The following is a 16702-nucleotide window of genomic DNA, read 5'->3' on the forward strand; positions in this document are numbered from 1 at the left end:
GTATGAAGGCTATGTATAAAGGCTATATATGGAGCCCAAGTATGAAGGCTATGTATGGAGTCCATGTATGAAGGCTATGTAAGAAGCCCATGTATGGAGCCCATGTATGAAGGATATGTATGGAGCCCATATATGAAGGGTATGTATGAAGGCTAAGTATATAGACCATGTATGAAGGCTATGTATAAAGGCTATATATGGAGCCCAAGTATGAAGGCTATGTATGGAGTCCATGTATGAAGGCTATGTATGGAGACCATGTATGAAGGCTATGTATAGAGCCCTTGTAAGAAGGCTATGTATGAAGCCCATGTATGAAGCCAATGTATGAAGGATATGTATGGAGCCCATATATGAAGGGTATGTATGAAGGCTAAGTATATAGACCATGTATGAAGGCTATGTATAAAGGCTATATATGGAGCCCAAGTATGAAGGCTATGTATGTAGTCCATGTATGAAGGCTATGTAAGAAGCCCATGTATGGAGCCCATGTATGAAGGATATGTATGGAGCCCATATATGAAGGGTATGTATGAAGGCTAAGTATATAGACCATGTATGAAGGCTATGTATAAAGGCTATATATGGAGCCCAAGTATGAAGGCTATGTATGGAGTCCATGTATGAAGGCTATGTATGTAGCCCATGAATGAAAGCTATGTATGGAGTCCACGTATGAAGGTTATGTATGTAGTCTATGTAAGGAGTCCATGTATGAAGTCTATAGTACAGAACCTGTGTGAGGAGTCCATGTATGGAATCTATGTATGTAACTCATGTATGGAGTCTATGTATAATAGGTATGTATGGAGTCTATGTATGGAGCTCATATATGAAGGCTATGTATGGAGTCTATATATGGAACTCATGTATGGAGTCTATGTATGGAACCTAGGTACAAAGCCCATGTATGCAGTCTCTGTATGAAGTCTATGGGTAAAGCCTATGTATGGAGTCTATAGTATAGAACCTGTGCGAGGAGTCCATATATGGAGGATATGTATGGAGCTCATGTATGCAGTCTATTTATGGAGGCTTCATATGGAGTCTTTGTATGATGTCTATACAAGGAGCTTATTGTATTGAGCCTATTGTATGGCGCCCCACCACTACCTACCATGCATAGGGGCCCAAGTGTGGAGCCTAACAACCACCTGCCATATATAGGGGCCCATGCATGGCAGGCTGTGGTGGTGCAGACCACCCCCAGGATGGAGCTCCTCTCCTTTTTATACAGATCATAAACTAGTGTTTTCCTACAAGCCATTACTGAAGTGCTGAGTGTTATTCCTAGCAGTGGAGCCCATCACCGCTGCACCAGCAGATAAGATCCCAACCTTCCTGTGTGAGGGCGGCTGATCAATCATTTCCACACACACATCTAAATGTCCAGCAATGTGTGCCTGGACTGTAGAGCATGGAGGACAACAGGAAGTGACCTGGAAGAGGGCCCCTTCTGTCTCCACTGCAAGACTGGTTCCAGGCTCCAGAATGTCGCTCCGTGTAATCTCGAGTCACTTCCGTTCTTCAGAAACCTTGTGATTCCTCAGAATTTCACCTTAACTTTCCTTGATAGAAATACTGCTAGCAGGACCATTATGGAGGATCAATCATAAACGGACACTCATGGAGAGACAGTCATAGAGAGACAATCATAGAGAGACAGTCATGGAGCGACAATCATAGAGAGACAGTCATGGAGCGACAATCATAGAGAGACAGTCAGGGAGCGACAATCATAGAGAGACAGTCATGGAGCGACAATCATAGAGAGACAGTCATGGAGCGACAATCATAGAGAGACAGTCATGGAGCGACAATCATAGAGAGACAGTCATGGAGCGACAATCATAGAGAGACAGTCATGGAGCGACAATCATAGAGAGACAGTCATGGAGCGACAATCATAGAGAGACAGTCATGGAGCGACAATCATAGAGAGACAGTCATGGAGCGACAATCATAGAGAGACAGTCATGGAGCGACAATCATAGAGAGACAGTCATGGAGCGACAATCATAGAGAGACAGTCAGGGAGCGACAATCATAGAGAGACAGTCATGGAGAGATAATCTTACAGGGACAATCACGGAGGGTCAATCATAGAGAGACAGTCATGGAGCGACAATCATAGAGAGACAGTCAGGGAGCGACAATCATAGAGAGACAGTCATGGAGAGATAATCTTACAGGGACAATCACGGAGGGTCAATCATAGTGCATCCCTTATAGAGGAACAATCATAAACGGACACTCATGGAGGGTCTATCATGGAGCGACAATCATAGAGAGACAGTCATGGAGCGACAATCATAGAGAGACAGTCAGGGAGCGACAATCATAGAGAGACAGTCATGGAGCGACAATCATAGAGAGACAGTCATGGAGCGACAATCATAGAGAGACAGTCATGGAGCGACAATCATAGAGAGACAGTCATGGAGCGACAATCATAGAGAGACAGTCATGGAGCGACAATCATAGAGAGACAGTCATGGAGCGACAATCATAGAGAGACAGTCATGGAGCGACAATCATAGAGAGACAGTCATGGAGCGACAATCATAGAGAGACAGTCATGGAGAGATAATCATAGAGAGACAGTCATGGAGCGACAATCATAGAGAGACAGTCAGGGAGCGACAATCATAGAGAGACAGTCATGGAGCGACAATCATAGAGAGACAGTCATGGAGCGACAATCATAGAGAGACAGTCATGGAGCGACAATCATAGAGAGACAGTCATGGAGCGACAATCATAGAGAGACAGTCATGGAGCGACAATCATAGAGAGACAGTCATGGAGCGACAATCATAGAGAGACAGTCATGGAGCGACAATCATAGAGAGACAGTCATGGAGAGATAATCATAGAGAGACAGTCATGGAGCGACAATCATAGAGAGACAGTCAGGGAGCGACAATCATAGAGAGACAGTCAGGGAGCGACAATCATAGAGAGACAGTCAGGGAGCGACAATCATAGAGAGACAGTCATGGAGCGACAATCATAGAGAGACAGTCATGGAGCGACAATCATAGAGAGACAGTCATGGAGCGACAATCATAGAGAGACAGTCATGGAGAGATAATCTTACAGGGACAATCACGGAGGGTCTATCATGGAGCGACAATCATAGAGAGACAGTCAGGGAGCGACAATCATAGAGAGACAGTCATGGAGCGACAATCATAGAGAGACAGTCATGGAGCGACAATCATAGAGAGACAGTCATGGAGCGACAATCATAGAGAGACAGTCATGGAGCGACAATCATAGAGAGACAGTCATGGAGCGACAATCATAGAGAGACAGTCATGGAGCGACAATCATAGAGAGACAGTCATGGAGCGACAATCATAGAGAGACAGTCATGGAGCGACAATCATAGAGAGACAGTCATGGAGCGACAATCATAGAGAGACAGTCATGGAGCGACAATCATAGAGAGACAGTCATGGAGCGACAATCATAGAGAGACAGTCAGGGAGCGACAATCATAGAGAGACAGTCATGGAGAGATAATCTTACAGGGACAATCACGGAGGGTCAATCATAGAGAGACAGTCATGGAGCGACAATCATAGAGAGACAGTCAGGGAGCGACAATCATAGAGAGACAGTCATGGAGCGACAATCATAGAGAGACAGTCATGGAGCGACAATCATAGAGAGACAGTCATGGAGCGACAATCATGGAGAGACAGTCATGGAGAGATAATCTTACAGGGACAATCACGGAGGGTCAATCATGGAGAGACAGTCATAAAGGGTAAATCATAGAGGGACTGTAACGTAAAGAAAATTTGAAAGATTTGAGAATGAATAAGCTTACGCAGGCTACGTGAATAAATCTATTTACTAAGTGATTAAATATACGATAACACAAAGGAATCACATACAGGATAATAAAAAGTAAATAAACATCACGAGCCTAAATGGGGTGGAGACTCCGTCGATCCACTTATAGCAATGAATTACCGCCGTTTGGTCCCCGGTTATCTTGGGAGTGTTTCGACACTCCGGCTGGTATCGCTCCATTCAGTGGGGCGGGGTTGAGTGGCAGTTAGCCGCGCCCCCTCTACGCTATTGGCCAACCCAGGGGCTCAATCCAACCTAGGGGAGGGGCCTCCTCATCATAACCTGAGTATCTTAGCGGCCGCGTACGGCCATTCTAGCACCGCTGCCGCCGGCCTCAGAACACGAGGCGGTTGGCGTTTTTGATCCTGAGGATGGGGGCTTAGATGGGAGATTGATTCGGGCTCACATCTCAGATACTGGGTGCATCCCGTCGCTGTAATGTGGAGGCATACCAGGATGTGAGCAGATGTCTATCAGCCTCCTCTAGGACATCGGGCAGAGAGGCTCTTTTGGTAGGGCGCCTACACCCAGAATTGCAGCCCATATGTCAGCGTGATGCACCAGCAGGTAATACTGTGACCACATCTCGCTAGTGGTGCTGACCCTTTGTAACCGGACTGGTTTATTAGAGGTGCAATAACCACCACTTGTTAAAGCCTATGGTGTGGTCATAGTCCTAAGTGGTGGACATGGTTGACTCGCTGTTTCACATGTGGATGTCCAGTTACATCGATTCTCGGCGACACAGCTGTTCAATGCATCAGACTCACTTCTGGTCTCTCATGTGTGGATTGTCATAGTCGGCCATTAATTAGTTACAATTTGTGTTCTCCCTCCTTGTATTTTAATAATATTTAATAAAGGTGATTTTATCATTTCTTTACAACGTTCCGTCATTCAGTGATATATAGTCAGAGAGAGGAACGTTCAGTGAATTTACTACTGGGGGTCCCATATGTAAAGAGGCACTACTTAAAGAGGCACTACTGGGGGCACCATAAGTAAAGAGGCACTACTGGGGGCACCATATGTAAAGAGGCACTACTGGGGGCACTATATGTAAAGAGGCACTACTGGGGGTGGGCCATATGTAAAGAGGCACTACTGGGGGCACCATATGTAAAGAGGCACTACTGGGGGGCACCATAAGTAAAGAGGCACTACTGGGGGCACCATATGTAAAGAGGCACTACTGGGGGTGGGCCATATGTAAAGAGGCACTACTGGGGGCACCATATGTAAAGAGGCACTACTGGGGGCACCATATGTAAAGAGGCACTACTGGGGGTGGGCCATATGTAAATAGGCACTACTTAAAGAGGCACTACTGGGGGCACCATATGTAAAGAGGCACTACTGGGGGCACCATATGTAAAGAGGCACTACTGGGGGTGGGCCATATGTAAAGAGGCACTACTGGGGGTGGGCCATATGTAAAGAGGCACTACTGGGGGCACCATATGTAAAGAGGCACTACTGGGGGCACCATATGTAAAGAGGCACTACTGGGGGCACCATATGTAAAGAGGCACTACTGGGGGCACTATATGTAAAGAGGCACTACTGGGGGTGGGCCATATGTAAAGAGGCACTACTGGGGGTGGGCCATATGTAAAGAGGCACTACTGGGGGCACCATATGTAAAGAGGCACTACTGGGGGCACCATATGTAAAGAGGCACTACTGGGGGCACCATATGTAAAGAGGCACTACTGGGGGCACCATATGTAAAGAGGCACTACTGGGGGTGGGCCATATGTAAAGAGGCACTACTGGGGGTGGGCCATATGTAAAGAGGCACTACTGGGGGCACCATATGTAAAGAGGCACTACTGGGGGTGGGCCATATGTAAAGAGGCACTACTGGGGGTGGGCCATATGTAAAGAGGCACTACTGGGGGCACCATATGTAAAGAGGCACTACTGGGGGCACCATATGTAAAGAGGCACTACTGGGGGCACCATATGTAAAGAGGCACTACTGGGGGTGGGCCATATGTAAAGAGGCACTACTGGGGGCACCATATGTAAAGAGGCACTACTGGGGGCACCATATGTAAAGAGGCACTACTGGGGGCACCATATGTAAAGAGGCACTACTGGGGGCACCATATGTAAAGAGGCACTACTGGGGGCACCATATGTAAAGAGGCACTACTGGGGGCACCATATGTAAAGAGGCACATGTGCAGAACCTCATAATACACACCTCAGCTGCTGCAAAACCTCCTAATACACACCTCCGCTGCTGCAGAACCTCCTAATACACACCTCAGCTGCTGCAGAACCTCCTAATACACACCTCAGCTGCCGCAGATCATCTTAATATACACCTCAGCTGCTGCAGAACCTCCTAATACACACCTCAGCTGCTGCAGAACCTCCTAATACACACCTCAGCTGCTGCAGAACCTCCTAATACACACCTCAGCTGCTGCAGAACCTCCTAATACACACCTCAGCTGCTGCAGAACATTATAATAGTGACAAGGGAACTATAAGTCTCATCATCACTAGATGTTTTGTTATTATTGGAAATTAGGGAGCAACACAGGAGAGGTAAAATGAAAAGAACTACAACTCCCAGCATGTCCAGTATGTTATTATCGGATACAAGTAGATATCACACAGAGTATAAGGCCGGGATCACATCACTGTTTAGTTTTCCGTTCTTCTGATCCGTCAGTTCTTCGGATCCTGTATTTCAAGCGTCAGTTCTGCACATTCCGCATCCGTTTATGCCATTTCTGTCGGAGATCCGTTATTTTAGACAGAAAAAAGTCCTGCATGCAAAACGGAAAACTAAACGGTGATGAGAATCCAGCCTAAGAAAAGAGAACTACAACTCTCAGCATGTCCAGATTATTATAGGACATCTAGTTGTACCAGGTGAGAACTTTGAAAAGAAATAACTATAACCCCAAAGAGGGGGTATAAGAGGAGAGAACTACAACTCCCAGCATTACCAGACTGTACTAGGGCATAAATTGAAAATACATGGAGAGGCATACAATAGGACAGAAGAACTACAACTCCCAGCATTACCAGACTGTACTAGGGCATACATTTAAATTACATGGAGAAAGATATAATAGGACAGAACTACAACTCCCAGCTTTTCTAGGATGTTATGGGTTATCCCAGAACACCACTAACCTCTCCTCCAGGCACCACACAGAAGCTCCGCCCCCTCACAGGGATATGCCACAGGCCTTTCACCAGTCCTCTGCACTGGTCACATGATGATGACATCACCAAAGGTCCTTTAGCCTTCTGCTGCTCTGCTATTCATTGGCTTCCTGCACTGGTCACATGGTTGATGACATCACCAAAGGTCCTTCTCCACCTCTTACATTCTCAGGTAGCCATACAAGTGTAATTAGTGGGCGGGGCCTATCCTCCACTGCGGGCCCCCTTCCCCCAGGGGCCAAATAGCAGCTGCGTGGTCTGCCTCTATTGGAGGTACGCCACTGTCAGGAGACGTCATCATGGGGATCTGCGCAGGACTGAGAAAAATTAAATAGAACGACTCCAGCCAGAGGAGAGCTCACTTGTAAGTAACTGAGTAGGGGCCTAAACGGGATTACTAATGACTGTGTTTAGTTATGTGCGTGATTTATCCCTGTGATCCCCACCACCAGGCTCGGACTGGCCCACAGGGGTACAGGGGAATCCCCCGGTGGGCCCCTGAGCAAGGTGGGCCCCTAGTCTCCCACCCCCTGCACAAGTGGCACATAATACAGTAGACTTACTGCACTACATACATATATACAATGTACAGCACCTCAACCGGCCTATGTTCATATAAAAAACTTGTTAAAATATGTATTATATTTGAATGTATCCGTACGGTGGGCCCCCAAAATAAATTTTACTGGTGGGCCCAAGGTTCCCCAGTCCGACACTGCCCACCACCACCGATCCGCGGGAAAATTGTTTTGCATGAAGCGGTCCTTGGCACAAAAAAAGGTTGGGGACCACTGCTTTAAAAGGTTAATTTGCATGATCTTATACTGTGTAACTGCATTTTATATGTATGTTGTGATATATAGCCTGTTCATTAGCACTGTATCTGTGAGGCTCTGTGGAAATGGTTAATGAATACTGAGAGACTTTTGGGACTTTAAATGAGAAGCTGGTAATTTTACCTCAGCCGTGTTAGCCCCCCCATAACCTCAGCCGTGTTAGCCCCCCCCCATAACCTCAGCCGTGTTAGCCCCCCCATAACCTCAGCCGTGTTAGCCCCCCCCATAACCTCAGCCGTGTTAGCCCCCCATAACCTCGGCCGTGTTAGCCCCCCATAACCTCGGCCGTGTTAGCCCCCCCATAACCTCGGCCGTGTTAGCCCCCCCATAACCTCGGCCGTGTTAGCCCCCCCATAACCTCGGCCGTGTTAGCCCCCCCATAACCTCGGCCGTGTTAGCCCCCCCATAACCTCGGCCGTGTTAGCCCCCCCATAACCTCGGCCGTGTTAGCCCCCCCATAACCTCGGCCGTGTTAGCCCCCCCATAACCTCGGCCGTGTTAGCCCCCCCATAACCTCGGCCGTGTTAGCCCCCCCATAACCTCGGCCGTGTTAGCCCCCCCATAACCTCGGCCGTGTTAGCCCCCCCATAACCTCGGCCGTGTTAGCCCCCCATAACCTCGGCCGTGTTAGCCCCCCCATAACCTCGGCCGTGTTAGCCCCCCCATAACCTCGGCCGTGTTAGCCCCCCCATATCAAAATATTTGAACAAACCCTATGCAGTTGGTTAGATCTTTGTTAGATCAGGTTGGATCAATTGTTGTTTGCGTTAGATCTCACACAGAAGTAGAGATATTAACAGTTATTTGCAGGGGGGGCTAACCCGTCATCAGCCCCCCCTTATCAAAAAATTGACCAAAAAATTTGCTATTTTGGAAGATATTTGTTAGATCCGGTATGATCAACTAGTTGTTTTGTTAGATCTCACATAATTACAGACTTATTAAGTAATTAATGAGGGGGGGCTAGCCCCCCCACATGCAATTTTCGGGTAAAATTTGATTCAGGCTAATAGGCCTTCGTTAGATCTGGTAAGATCAAGTGGTTTCAACGTTAGATCTCATATAATTACAGAGATATTATGGATATTTGGTATCACATAAGGGGGGGGCTAGCCCCCCTATTTAATAATACTACCTAATATCTGTGTTTTCATGTGAAATATCTCTGTAATTATATGAGATCTAACGTTGAAACCACTTGATCTTACCGGATCTAACGAAGGCCTATTAGCCTGAATGAATTTTTTCCCGAGAATTATATGTGGGGGGCTAGCCCCCCCCTTATGTAATGCCAAATATCCATAATATCTCTGTAATTATATGAGATCTAACGTTGAAACCACTTGATCTTACCGGATCTAACGAAGGCCTATTAGTCTGAATCAAATTATACCTGAAAATTGCATGTGGGGGGGCTAGCCCCCCCCCCCCCCCCCGACATAATACTAAATATCCATAATATCTCTGTAATTATATGAGATCTAACGTTGAAACCACTTGATCTTACCGGATCTAACGAAGGCCTATTAGCCTGAATGAGTTTTTTCCCGAGAATTATATGTGGGGGGCTAGCCCCCCCCCTTATGTAATGCCAAATATCCATAATATCTCTGTAATTATATGAGATCTAACGTTGAAACCACTTGATCTTACCGGATCTAACGAAGGCCTATTAGTCTGCATCAAATTATACCTGAAAATTGCATGTGGGGGGCTAGCCCCCCCTGACGTAATACCAAATATCCATAATATCTCTGTAATTATATGAGATCTAACATTGAAACCACTTGATGTTACCAGATCTAACGAAGGCCTATTAGTCTGCATCAAATTATACCTGAAAATTGCATGTGGGGGGGCTAGCCCCCCTATTTAATACTACCCAATATCTGTGTTTTCATGTGAAATATCTCTGTAATTATATGAGATCTAACATTGAAACCCCTTGATCTTACCGGATCTAACGAAGGCCTATTACTCTTCATCAAATTTTACCTGAAAATTGCATGTGGGGGGGCTAGCCCCCCCTCATTAATCACTTAATAAGTCTGTAATTATGTGAGATCTAACAAAACAACTAGTTGATCATACCGGATCTAACAAATATATTTCAAAATAGCAAATTTTTTGGTCAATTTTTTGATAAGGGGGGGCTGATGACGGGTTAGCCCCCCCCTGCAAATAACTGTTAATATCTCTACTTCTGTGTGAGATCTAACGCAAACAATTAATCCAACCGGATCAAACAAAGATCTAACCAACTGCATATGTTTTGTTCAAAAATTTTGATATGGGGGGGGCTAACACGGCTGAGGTGGTAATTTTTCACAGCTGCAAGACCATGTTTTGGAGGGAAAAAGCCAGACATTGTTTATGATGAAAACCAGACGGACTGACCTCGTGAATGTCTAGTTTTAGCTCTGATGTTATGTCTGGAAACTTGTTTGTGTCTGGAAAGCCTGCTGTGTCATTGCCATTGAGTATCATTGAAGCTCTAATGTAAGTCTATAATAGGCAGAAATTGTAACATTGTATTTGTTTATGCTGCGTTTCTCCACTCCACCCTTCCCACCAGAAGGATCTAGTCTAGCTAGAGATGGTATATAAGGAGAGCAGTCAGAGCCCTAGTGTTTTGCAGTTAGGGTACAGTGCTTGGAGGGGAAGACTCTGCCAGACTATTGAGTGACCAGAAGAAGATGCTGAGACTGGGATAATCTGCCACAGACTCGGGGCCACCAGCCTTGGGCCAGGGTAACAGCCTTCTAGAGAGAGGCACAGCTAGCTCAGGCCTTTCCTCAGCATTAAACACTTCTGCCAGGGAGGAGACTGGCGAAGCCATCCCTATTCCTCACCTGTATTGTTTTGAACCTGAATTCATCCAGTAAAGAAGAAGACTGGTTTACTGAAGACCTTGACTCTCCGTACTTATTTCTCATTGGGGTGCACCACGCCATACCATCCCTTCCAGAAGCAGAAACATGTGGTGACACCTTAATGGTGTCCTTGGGACTCAGCATAGCGTTGGGGCCACCACAAACCCGTCCACTGCACCAGGAGTAGAGAAAACAAGGAACTGTACCAGGAGCAATGGAGACCACAATGATCTGTACCAGGACTAATGGAGAACACAAAGATCAGTAATAGGAGTAGTGAAGAGTGGCTTCCATCTGACCACCTAGTCGTGTTGGGTCCAGGCTTCCATCTGACCACCTAATAGTGTTGGGCTCATCCTTCCATCTGACCACCTAATAATATTGAGCCTGTGCTTCCATCTGAGCACCTAACTGTGTAGAACCCTGGCTTCCATCTGACCACCTTTGGTATAGGACTGTGGCTTCCACCTGAACAGCTAGTCATGTTGGGCCTGGGCTTCCATCTGACCACCTAATAGTGTTGGGTCTCAATCTGTCACCTAGCAGTGTAGGACCATGGTCTCCATCTGACCGCCTAGCAGTGTAGGACTCTGTCTTCCATCTGACCACCTAGTAATGTAAGGCTTTGTGTCACGTACAGGGTGCAACTACCAATGGTCGATCTATCTCACACACTAAGTCTAGCACTCCCGTAAACACAGGCCACAGACTGAACAAACAGTGCCTTGAAAAAGTCTTCACACCCCTTGAACTTTTCCACATTTTCACGTTACACCCACAAACTAGGATTTTATGGGATTGACTGACACAAAGCAGAAGTCTGTGTGAAGTGAAAAGAAATGATCCATGTATCAATATAATACAAAATATGACCTGTGTAGGGGTCCCAGAATAGGAGATACTCATTATGTGGGAATGCTGGCCATTAGGGGTGGGGTGGGGACTGGGGAGACTCCCTGTGATGCCCACATTATACCAAACCCGCCAATTACAGTTACTAAAATGTGCATTGTACTAGGAATCAGTTACAGCTTATGATTAGATTTGAGCGAACACCTGGATGTTCGGGTTCGAGAAGTTCGGCCGAACTTCCCGGAAATGTTCGGGATCTGAACCTGTGATGTTTGTGATAGATCACTGTGACCTTTACCCTCTTTCTCCTGATGCATGATGGGGGAGGAGGAGCTGTACCAGGAAGTCAGACAGTGTGTGAGGGGAACTGGAAGCAGACACATGAGGCTGAGAAGGGATTACATCTGATAAGGACAGAAGCTGTTGGAATAAGACTCCTCCATGTAAGAATGCCATAATGTTCCGAGTAATAAACCTTGCTCTGGTTAAGTAGTACATCGGCCTGTGTGTGTAACTTGCTGAGCAGATACTGGCAGCATTGCCAGCGGCACCTGAGAGACACAGAGTGTCCAGGGGACATAACAGTGGCGACGAGGATTGTGGATTTTAGCACACATGGCCTTCATAGGGTTTATTCAACCATTTGATCCTGCAGCTGAGTCATGGATCTCCTGGGTGGAGAGGCTGGAACAGTATATGGAAGCAAATAATGTGACTGTTGAAAAGAAAGTTGCAGTTTTTCTCACTGCATTGGGTCAAGCTGCATATGGAACCCTCAGAGACCTTGTTTCTCCAGACAAGCCAGCCTCTAAGTCCCTGCCTGAGTTAATTCAGACGCTACATACACACTACAACCCGAAGCCGTTAGAAATCGCAGAGCGGTTTAAATTCTACAGTAGAAGGCAGCAGGCCGGGGAGGATATAAAGACATATATCATTGCTTTACGTAAACTAGCTGCCACTTGTCAGTTTGGAGACTACCTACAGACGGCTCTCCGTGACATGTTCGTCATGGGACTCTGCGACCCAGCCATACAGAAACGTTTACTCACAGAACCCGACTTGACTCTGACGAAAGCCACTGACCTTGCTACGGTCATGGAGTTGGCAACACGGGACGCCACCCTACTGAAGGCACCACCTACAACTCCTGCAAGCCAGGGTGAGGAAATATTCCACACCGCTATCACTCAACGCTCGAGACGGCCGTCCCCTGCCACTCAGCTTAAACCTCGCCACCCTAATTCTTCTGTCTCTGGGACCCCGACTTGCTACCGTTGTGGTAACACTACTCACAGTGCGCCTGCTTGCAAGTTCAAGGATGTCGTTTGTTTTCGCTGTGGAAAGACTGGTCATATTGGGCGCGTTTGCCGCAGCTCTCGCTCCCCGAACACTACCACAAAAGATAGACGTAAACAGACATTCCGTGTGGATATGGACAATAACGGTTTTAGCTCTGATGAGGAGACATGTGTCCAGCATGTTGGACTGTTTCAAGTAGCTGGGAGTACTCCGGCGATTAAAGTGGATGTCACACTCAATGGCTGTCCTGTCTCCATGGATGTTGATACAGGGGCAGCTGTGTCTGTCATTTCATGGACTGATTTAAAGGCATCGGGTCTGTCCCTGCCGCTAAAACCTACAAAGCTCACACTACAAACCTACAGCAAGGAACTACTACAGCCCTTGGGTTATGTAAAACCCCTTGTTACATTAGGCAACCGCAGTCAAAGTCTACGCCTTTATGTTGTAAGGAATGGAGGTCCTCCGCTGTATGGAAGGGACTGGATCAAAGCCCTGGGCATGCCTCCTTTTTCCATTGCCCAATGTACATTGCTTTCTAAAGTAGACCATTGGGTGGAATCCCTGAAGTCACGTTTTAACGAGGTTTTTGAGGACTCTTTGGGCACCGTAAAAGGAAAGATGGCCCACCTCCTCTTGAAGCCTGGTGCTACACCTCGTTTTTGTAAGGCAAGATCAGTACCTTTTGCCTTGCGAAAAAAAGTGGAAGCAGAGCTGGACCACCTATTGGCTGAAAAGATCATAACGAAAGTGGATAGAAGTGAATGGGCATCACCAATTGTGCCTGTCAAGAAAAAGAATGGAGACATTAGGATTTGTGGTGATTTCAGGGTAGCTCTGAACAACCAACTTCTTGTGGATCAATACCCATTGCCTCGACTTGAAGATTTATTTGGCTCACTGGCTGGGGGGCAAAAGTTTACAAAAATAGACTTAAAGCAAGCTTACCTGCAACTGCAAGTACACCCAGATTCACGCCATCTGTTGACCATTAACACTCATAAAGGATTATTCCAGTATAACCGCATGGTTTTTGGCATAGCCCCAGCTCCAGCCATCTGGCAGCGGATCATGGATGAGGTACTGGCAGGAATACCTTTCACCCAATGTCTACTGGATGACATGCTCATCACTGGTCCCACTGATGAAGAACACAGAAAGAATGTTGAAGCTGTGCTAGAGAGACTCCAAAAGTATGGTTTACGTGTCAATCTTTCAAAATGCGAATTTCTCAAGTCTCAACTGGAGTTTTGTGCCCACACGGTGGACCGACATGGGTTACACACTACTGAAGAAAAGGTTAAAGCCCTTACCCATGCCCCTACCCCCCGGAATGTCACCCAGCTCAGGTCCTACCTTGGCCTCCTAAATTACTACCACCGTTTCTTGCCGAACCTAGCACACCAGCTCTACCCATTACATCGCTTACTGGATGCAAGAGCTAAATGGATATGGACAGACAAATGTGAAGAAGCTTTTCGGCTTTCTAAAGAACTCATTCTGTCTTCTCGAGTTCTGGTCCACTATGATTTAAAGAAACCTGTCATCCTGGCTTGTGATGCCTCGCCTTATGGACTGGGTGCCGTGCTTTCCCATGTCATGCCGGATGGCACGGAGCGCCCCATTTCTTTTGCCTCCAGGTCTTTAACCTCAGCAGAACAAAACTACTCCCAGATTGACAAGGAAGCTTTGGCCATTGTATGGGCCACAAAAAAATTTCACGCGTACATCTATGGTCGGGAGTTCACACTTATCACTGACCACAAACCTCTGTTGTCAATACTGAACCCTCAGAAAGGAATTTCTACAACAACCGCATCTCGCTTACAAAGGTACGCTTTATTTTTAGGAGCTTATGCTTATTCTATCAGATACCGCTCCCATGATACCCATGGCAATGCAGATGCATTTTCCAGATTGCCACTAAGAGATGACCACCCACTAAGAGAGGTACGTGTAGTGGAAGTACACAGGCCACAATCTTGCATGTCCACCTCCCTGATTGCCAGACATACAGCCACAGATCCTTTCCTGTCTCAGATATTCTCTTATGTTCAGACTGGATGGCCAGAGAGAGTTTCAGGTGAATTTCGTCCGTACTTTGCCAGAAAATGTGAGCTTGTGACTAATGCTGGTTGCCTACAATGGGGCAATAGAGTGATTGTACCCCAGTACTTGCAATCAACCATGCTAAGGATACTGCATGAAGGCCATCCTGGTGTGGTGCGCATGAAGCAGCGAGCCCGGAGCTATGTTTGGTGGCCACAAATGGATACAGCAATTGAAGATTATGTTGCTCAATGTCCTGGGTGCTGTCAAGCCCAGCGACCCCAAAAGAGAGGAACCCTGCAACCTTGGCCATGGCCAACAGAACCGTGGTCCAGACTCCATCTTGATTTTGCTGGCCCCATCCAGGGTAAAATGTATTTGATCGTGGTAGATGCGCATTCAAAATGGCCGGAGGTTTTTCAAATGCCTTCTATTACCTCAGCTGCTACCATTCTAGTCTTAAGGAAGCTCTTTGCTCAATATGGCTTGCCAACAGCCATAGTCTCCGACAATGGAACTCAATTTACATCGCATGAGTTTCAATCCTTCCTTAGTGGCTTGGGCGTCCAACACTACAAAACAGCTCCTTATCATCCAGCTTCAAATGGGCTGGCAGAACGATTTGTGCAGACATTTAAGAAGCACTTACTGTCCACTCTGGACCAGGTTGGACTGTCAGAAGAGAAGCTGCTGGAATTCTTGATCATGTACCGTAACACGAAACACGCTACTACTGGGCTGTCACCGGCTTTTCTTATGTTTGGCAGGCATCTCCGCACCAAACTTGATTTAGTTCGTCCGCAGGAACAGTCACCAACACCTCCTCCGCCGGGCCGTCTGGGATTCCGTGCCGGTGATCTTGTATGGTCTCGGAATTACAGAGCTTTGCCTCCTTGGCTTCCTGGCGTTATTGATGGAACGTTTGGCAGAAGAATGTACCTTGTCCGCCTGGAGGAAGGCATTTGTGTTCGGCGACACCTTTCACAATTGAGGAAACGCATTTGCCGGCCACTAGTGACAAAACCGACCCCTCTTTCTAACCACCCACCAGAGTCTACTCTGAACTCTGCTGGTGACATATGGCATGGTGTCTGGCATGATCCCACAAGTTTACAACCAAACCCTGAACCGGTTGGTGACCAGATTCCTGAGGAGCCCGGACATGTGCCTGGAGTTACAGAGACTGATTTGTCTGTGGGACGCCCACTGACATCTCCAGAACCTTTGACTGACTCTATCCCTCCCAGTGCTGTGCCTCTGCGTAAGTCTACCCGTCAAAGACGTCAAACGCCTCGCTGGCAAAGTGCTGAAATATTACGGGACACATTGGAGGTCAGGGAACAGAGACAAAGGGCTCATGAAGTGCTGCGGAAATCACAGAACTGAGTTGGAGATACTACTTGCTGAACTGATCTCGCTTGCCTTGTTATGTTATGTGTTCAACATTTTGTTCTCTTGTTATTTTTTATTTTTTTTTTGGGAAGGAAAGGAGGTGTGATGTTTGTGATAGATCACTGTGACCTTTACCCTCTTTCTCCTGATGCATGATGGGGGAGGAGGAGCTGTACCAGGAAGTCAGACAGTGTGTGAGGGGAACCGGAAGCAGACACATGAGGCTGAGAAGGGATTGCATCTGATAAGGACAGAAGCTGTTTGGAATAAGACTCCTCCATGTAAGAATGCCATAATGTTCCGAGTAATAAACCTTGCTCTGGTTAAGTAGTACATCGGCCT

The 16702-nt window shown here is 46.8% G+C and overlaps 1 protein-coding gene across 1 annotated transcript; it reads left to right on the top strand.

The window, feature by feature from the left end:
* The first annotated feature begins 13506 nt into the window (after positions 1 to 13506).
* LOC120990647 (uncharacterized protein K02A2.6-like) lies at positions 13507 to 16354 on the top strand. The gene has a single exon (XM_040419566.1). The coding sequence runs from the start codon at positions 13541 to 13543 to the stop codon at positions 16352 to 16354; it is 2814 nt and encodes a 937-aa protein (XP_040275500.1). The 5' UTR covers positions 13507 to 13540.
* The last annotated feature ends 348 nt before the right edge of the window (positions 16355 to 16702 follow it).

Source organism: Bufo bufo, chromosome 1 (assembly GCF_905171765.1).
Source record: "Bufo bufo chromosome 1, aBufBuf1.1, whole genome shotgun sequence".
NCBI classification, from domain to species: domain Eukaryota; kingdom Metazoa; phylum Chordata; class Amphibia; order Anura; family Bufonidae; genus Bufo; species Bufo bufo.

Excerpts from the sequence above, each read along its gene's own strand:
- LOC120990647 (XM_040419566.1), top strand. The coding sequence starts at position 13,541 with ATGGCCCACCTCCTCTTGAAGCCTGGTGCTACACCTCGTTTTTGTAAG.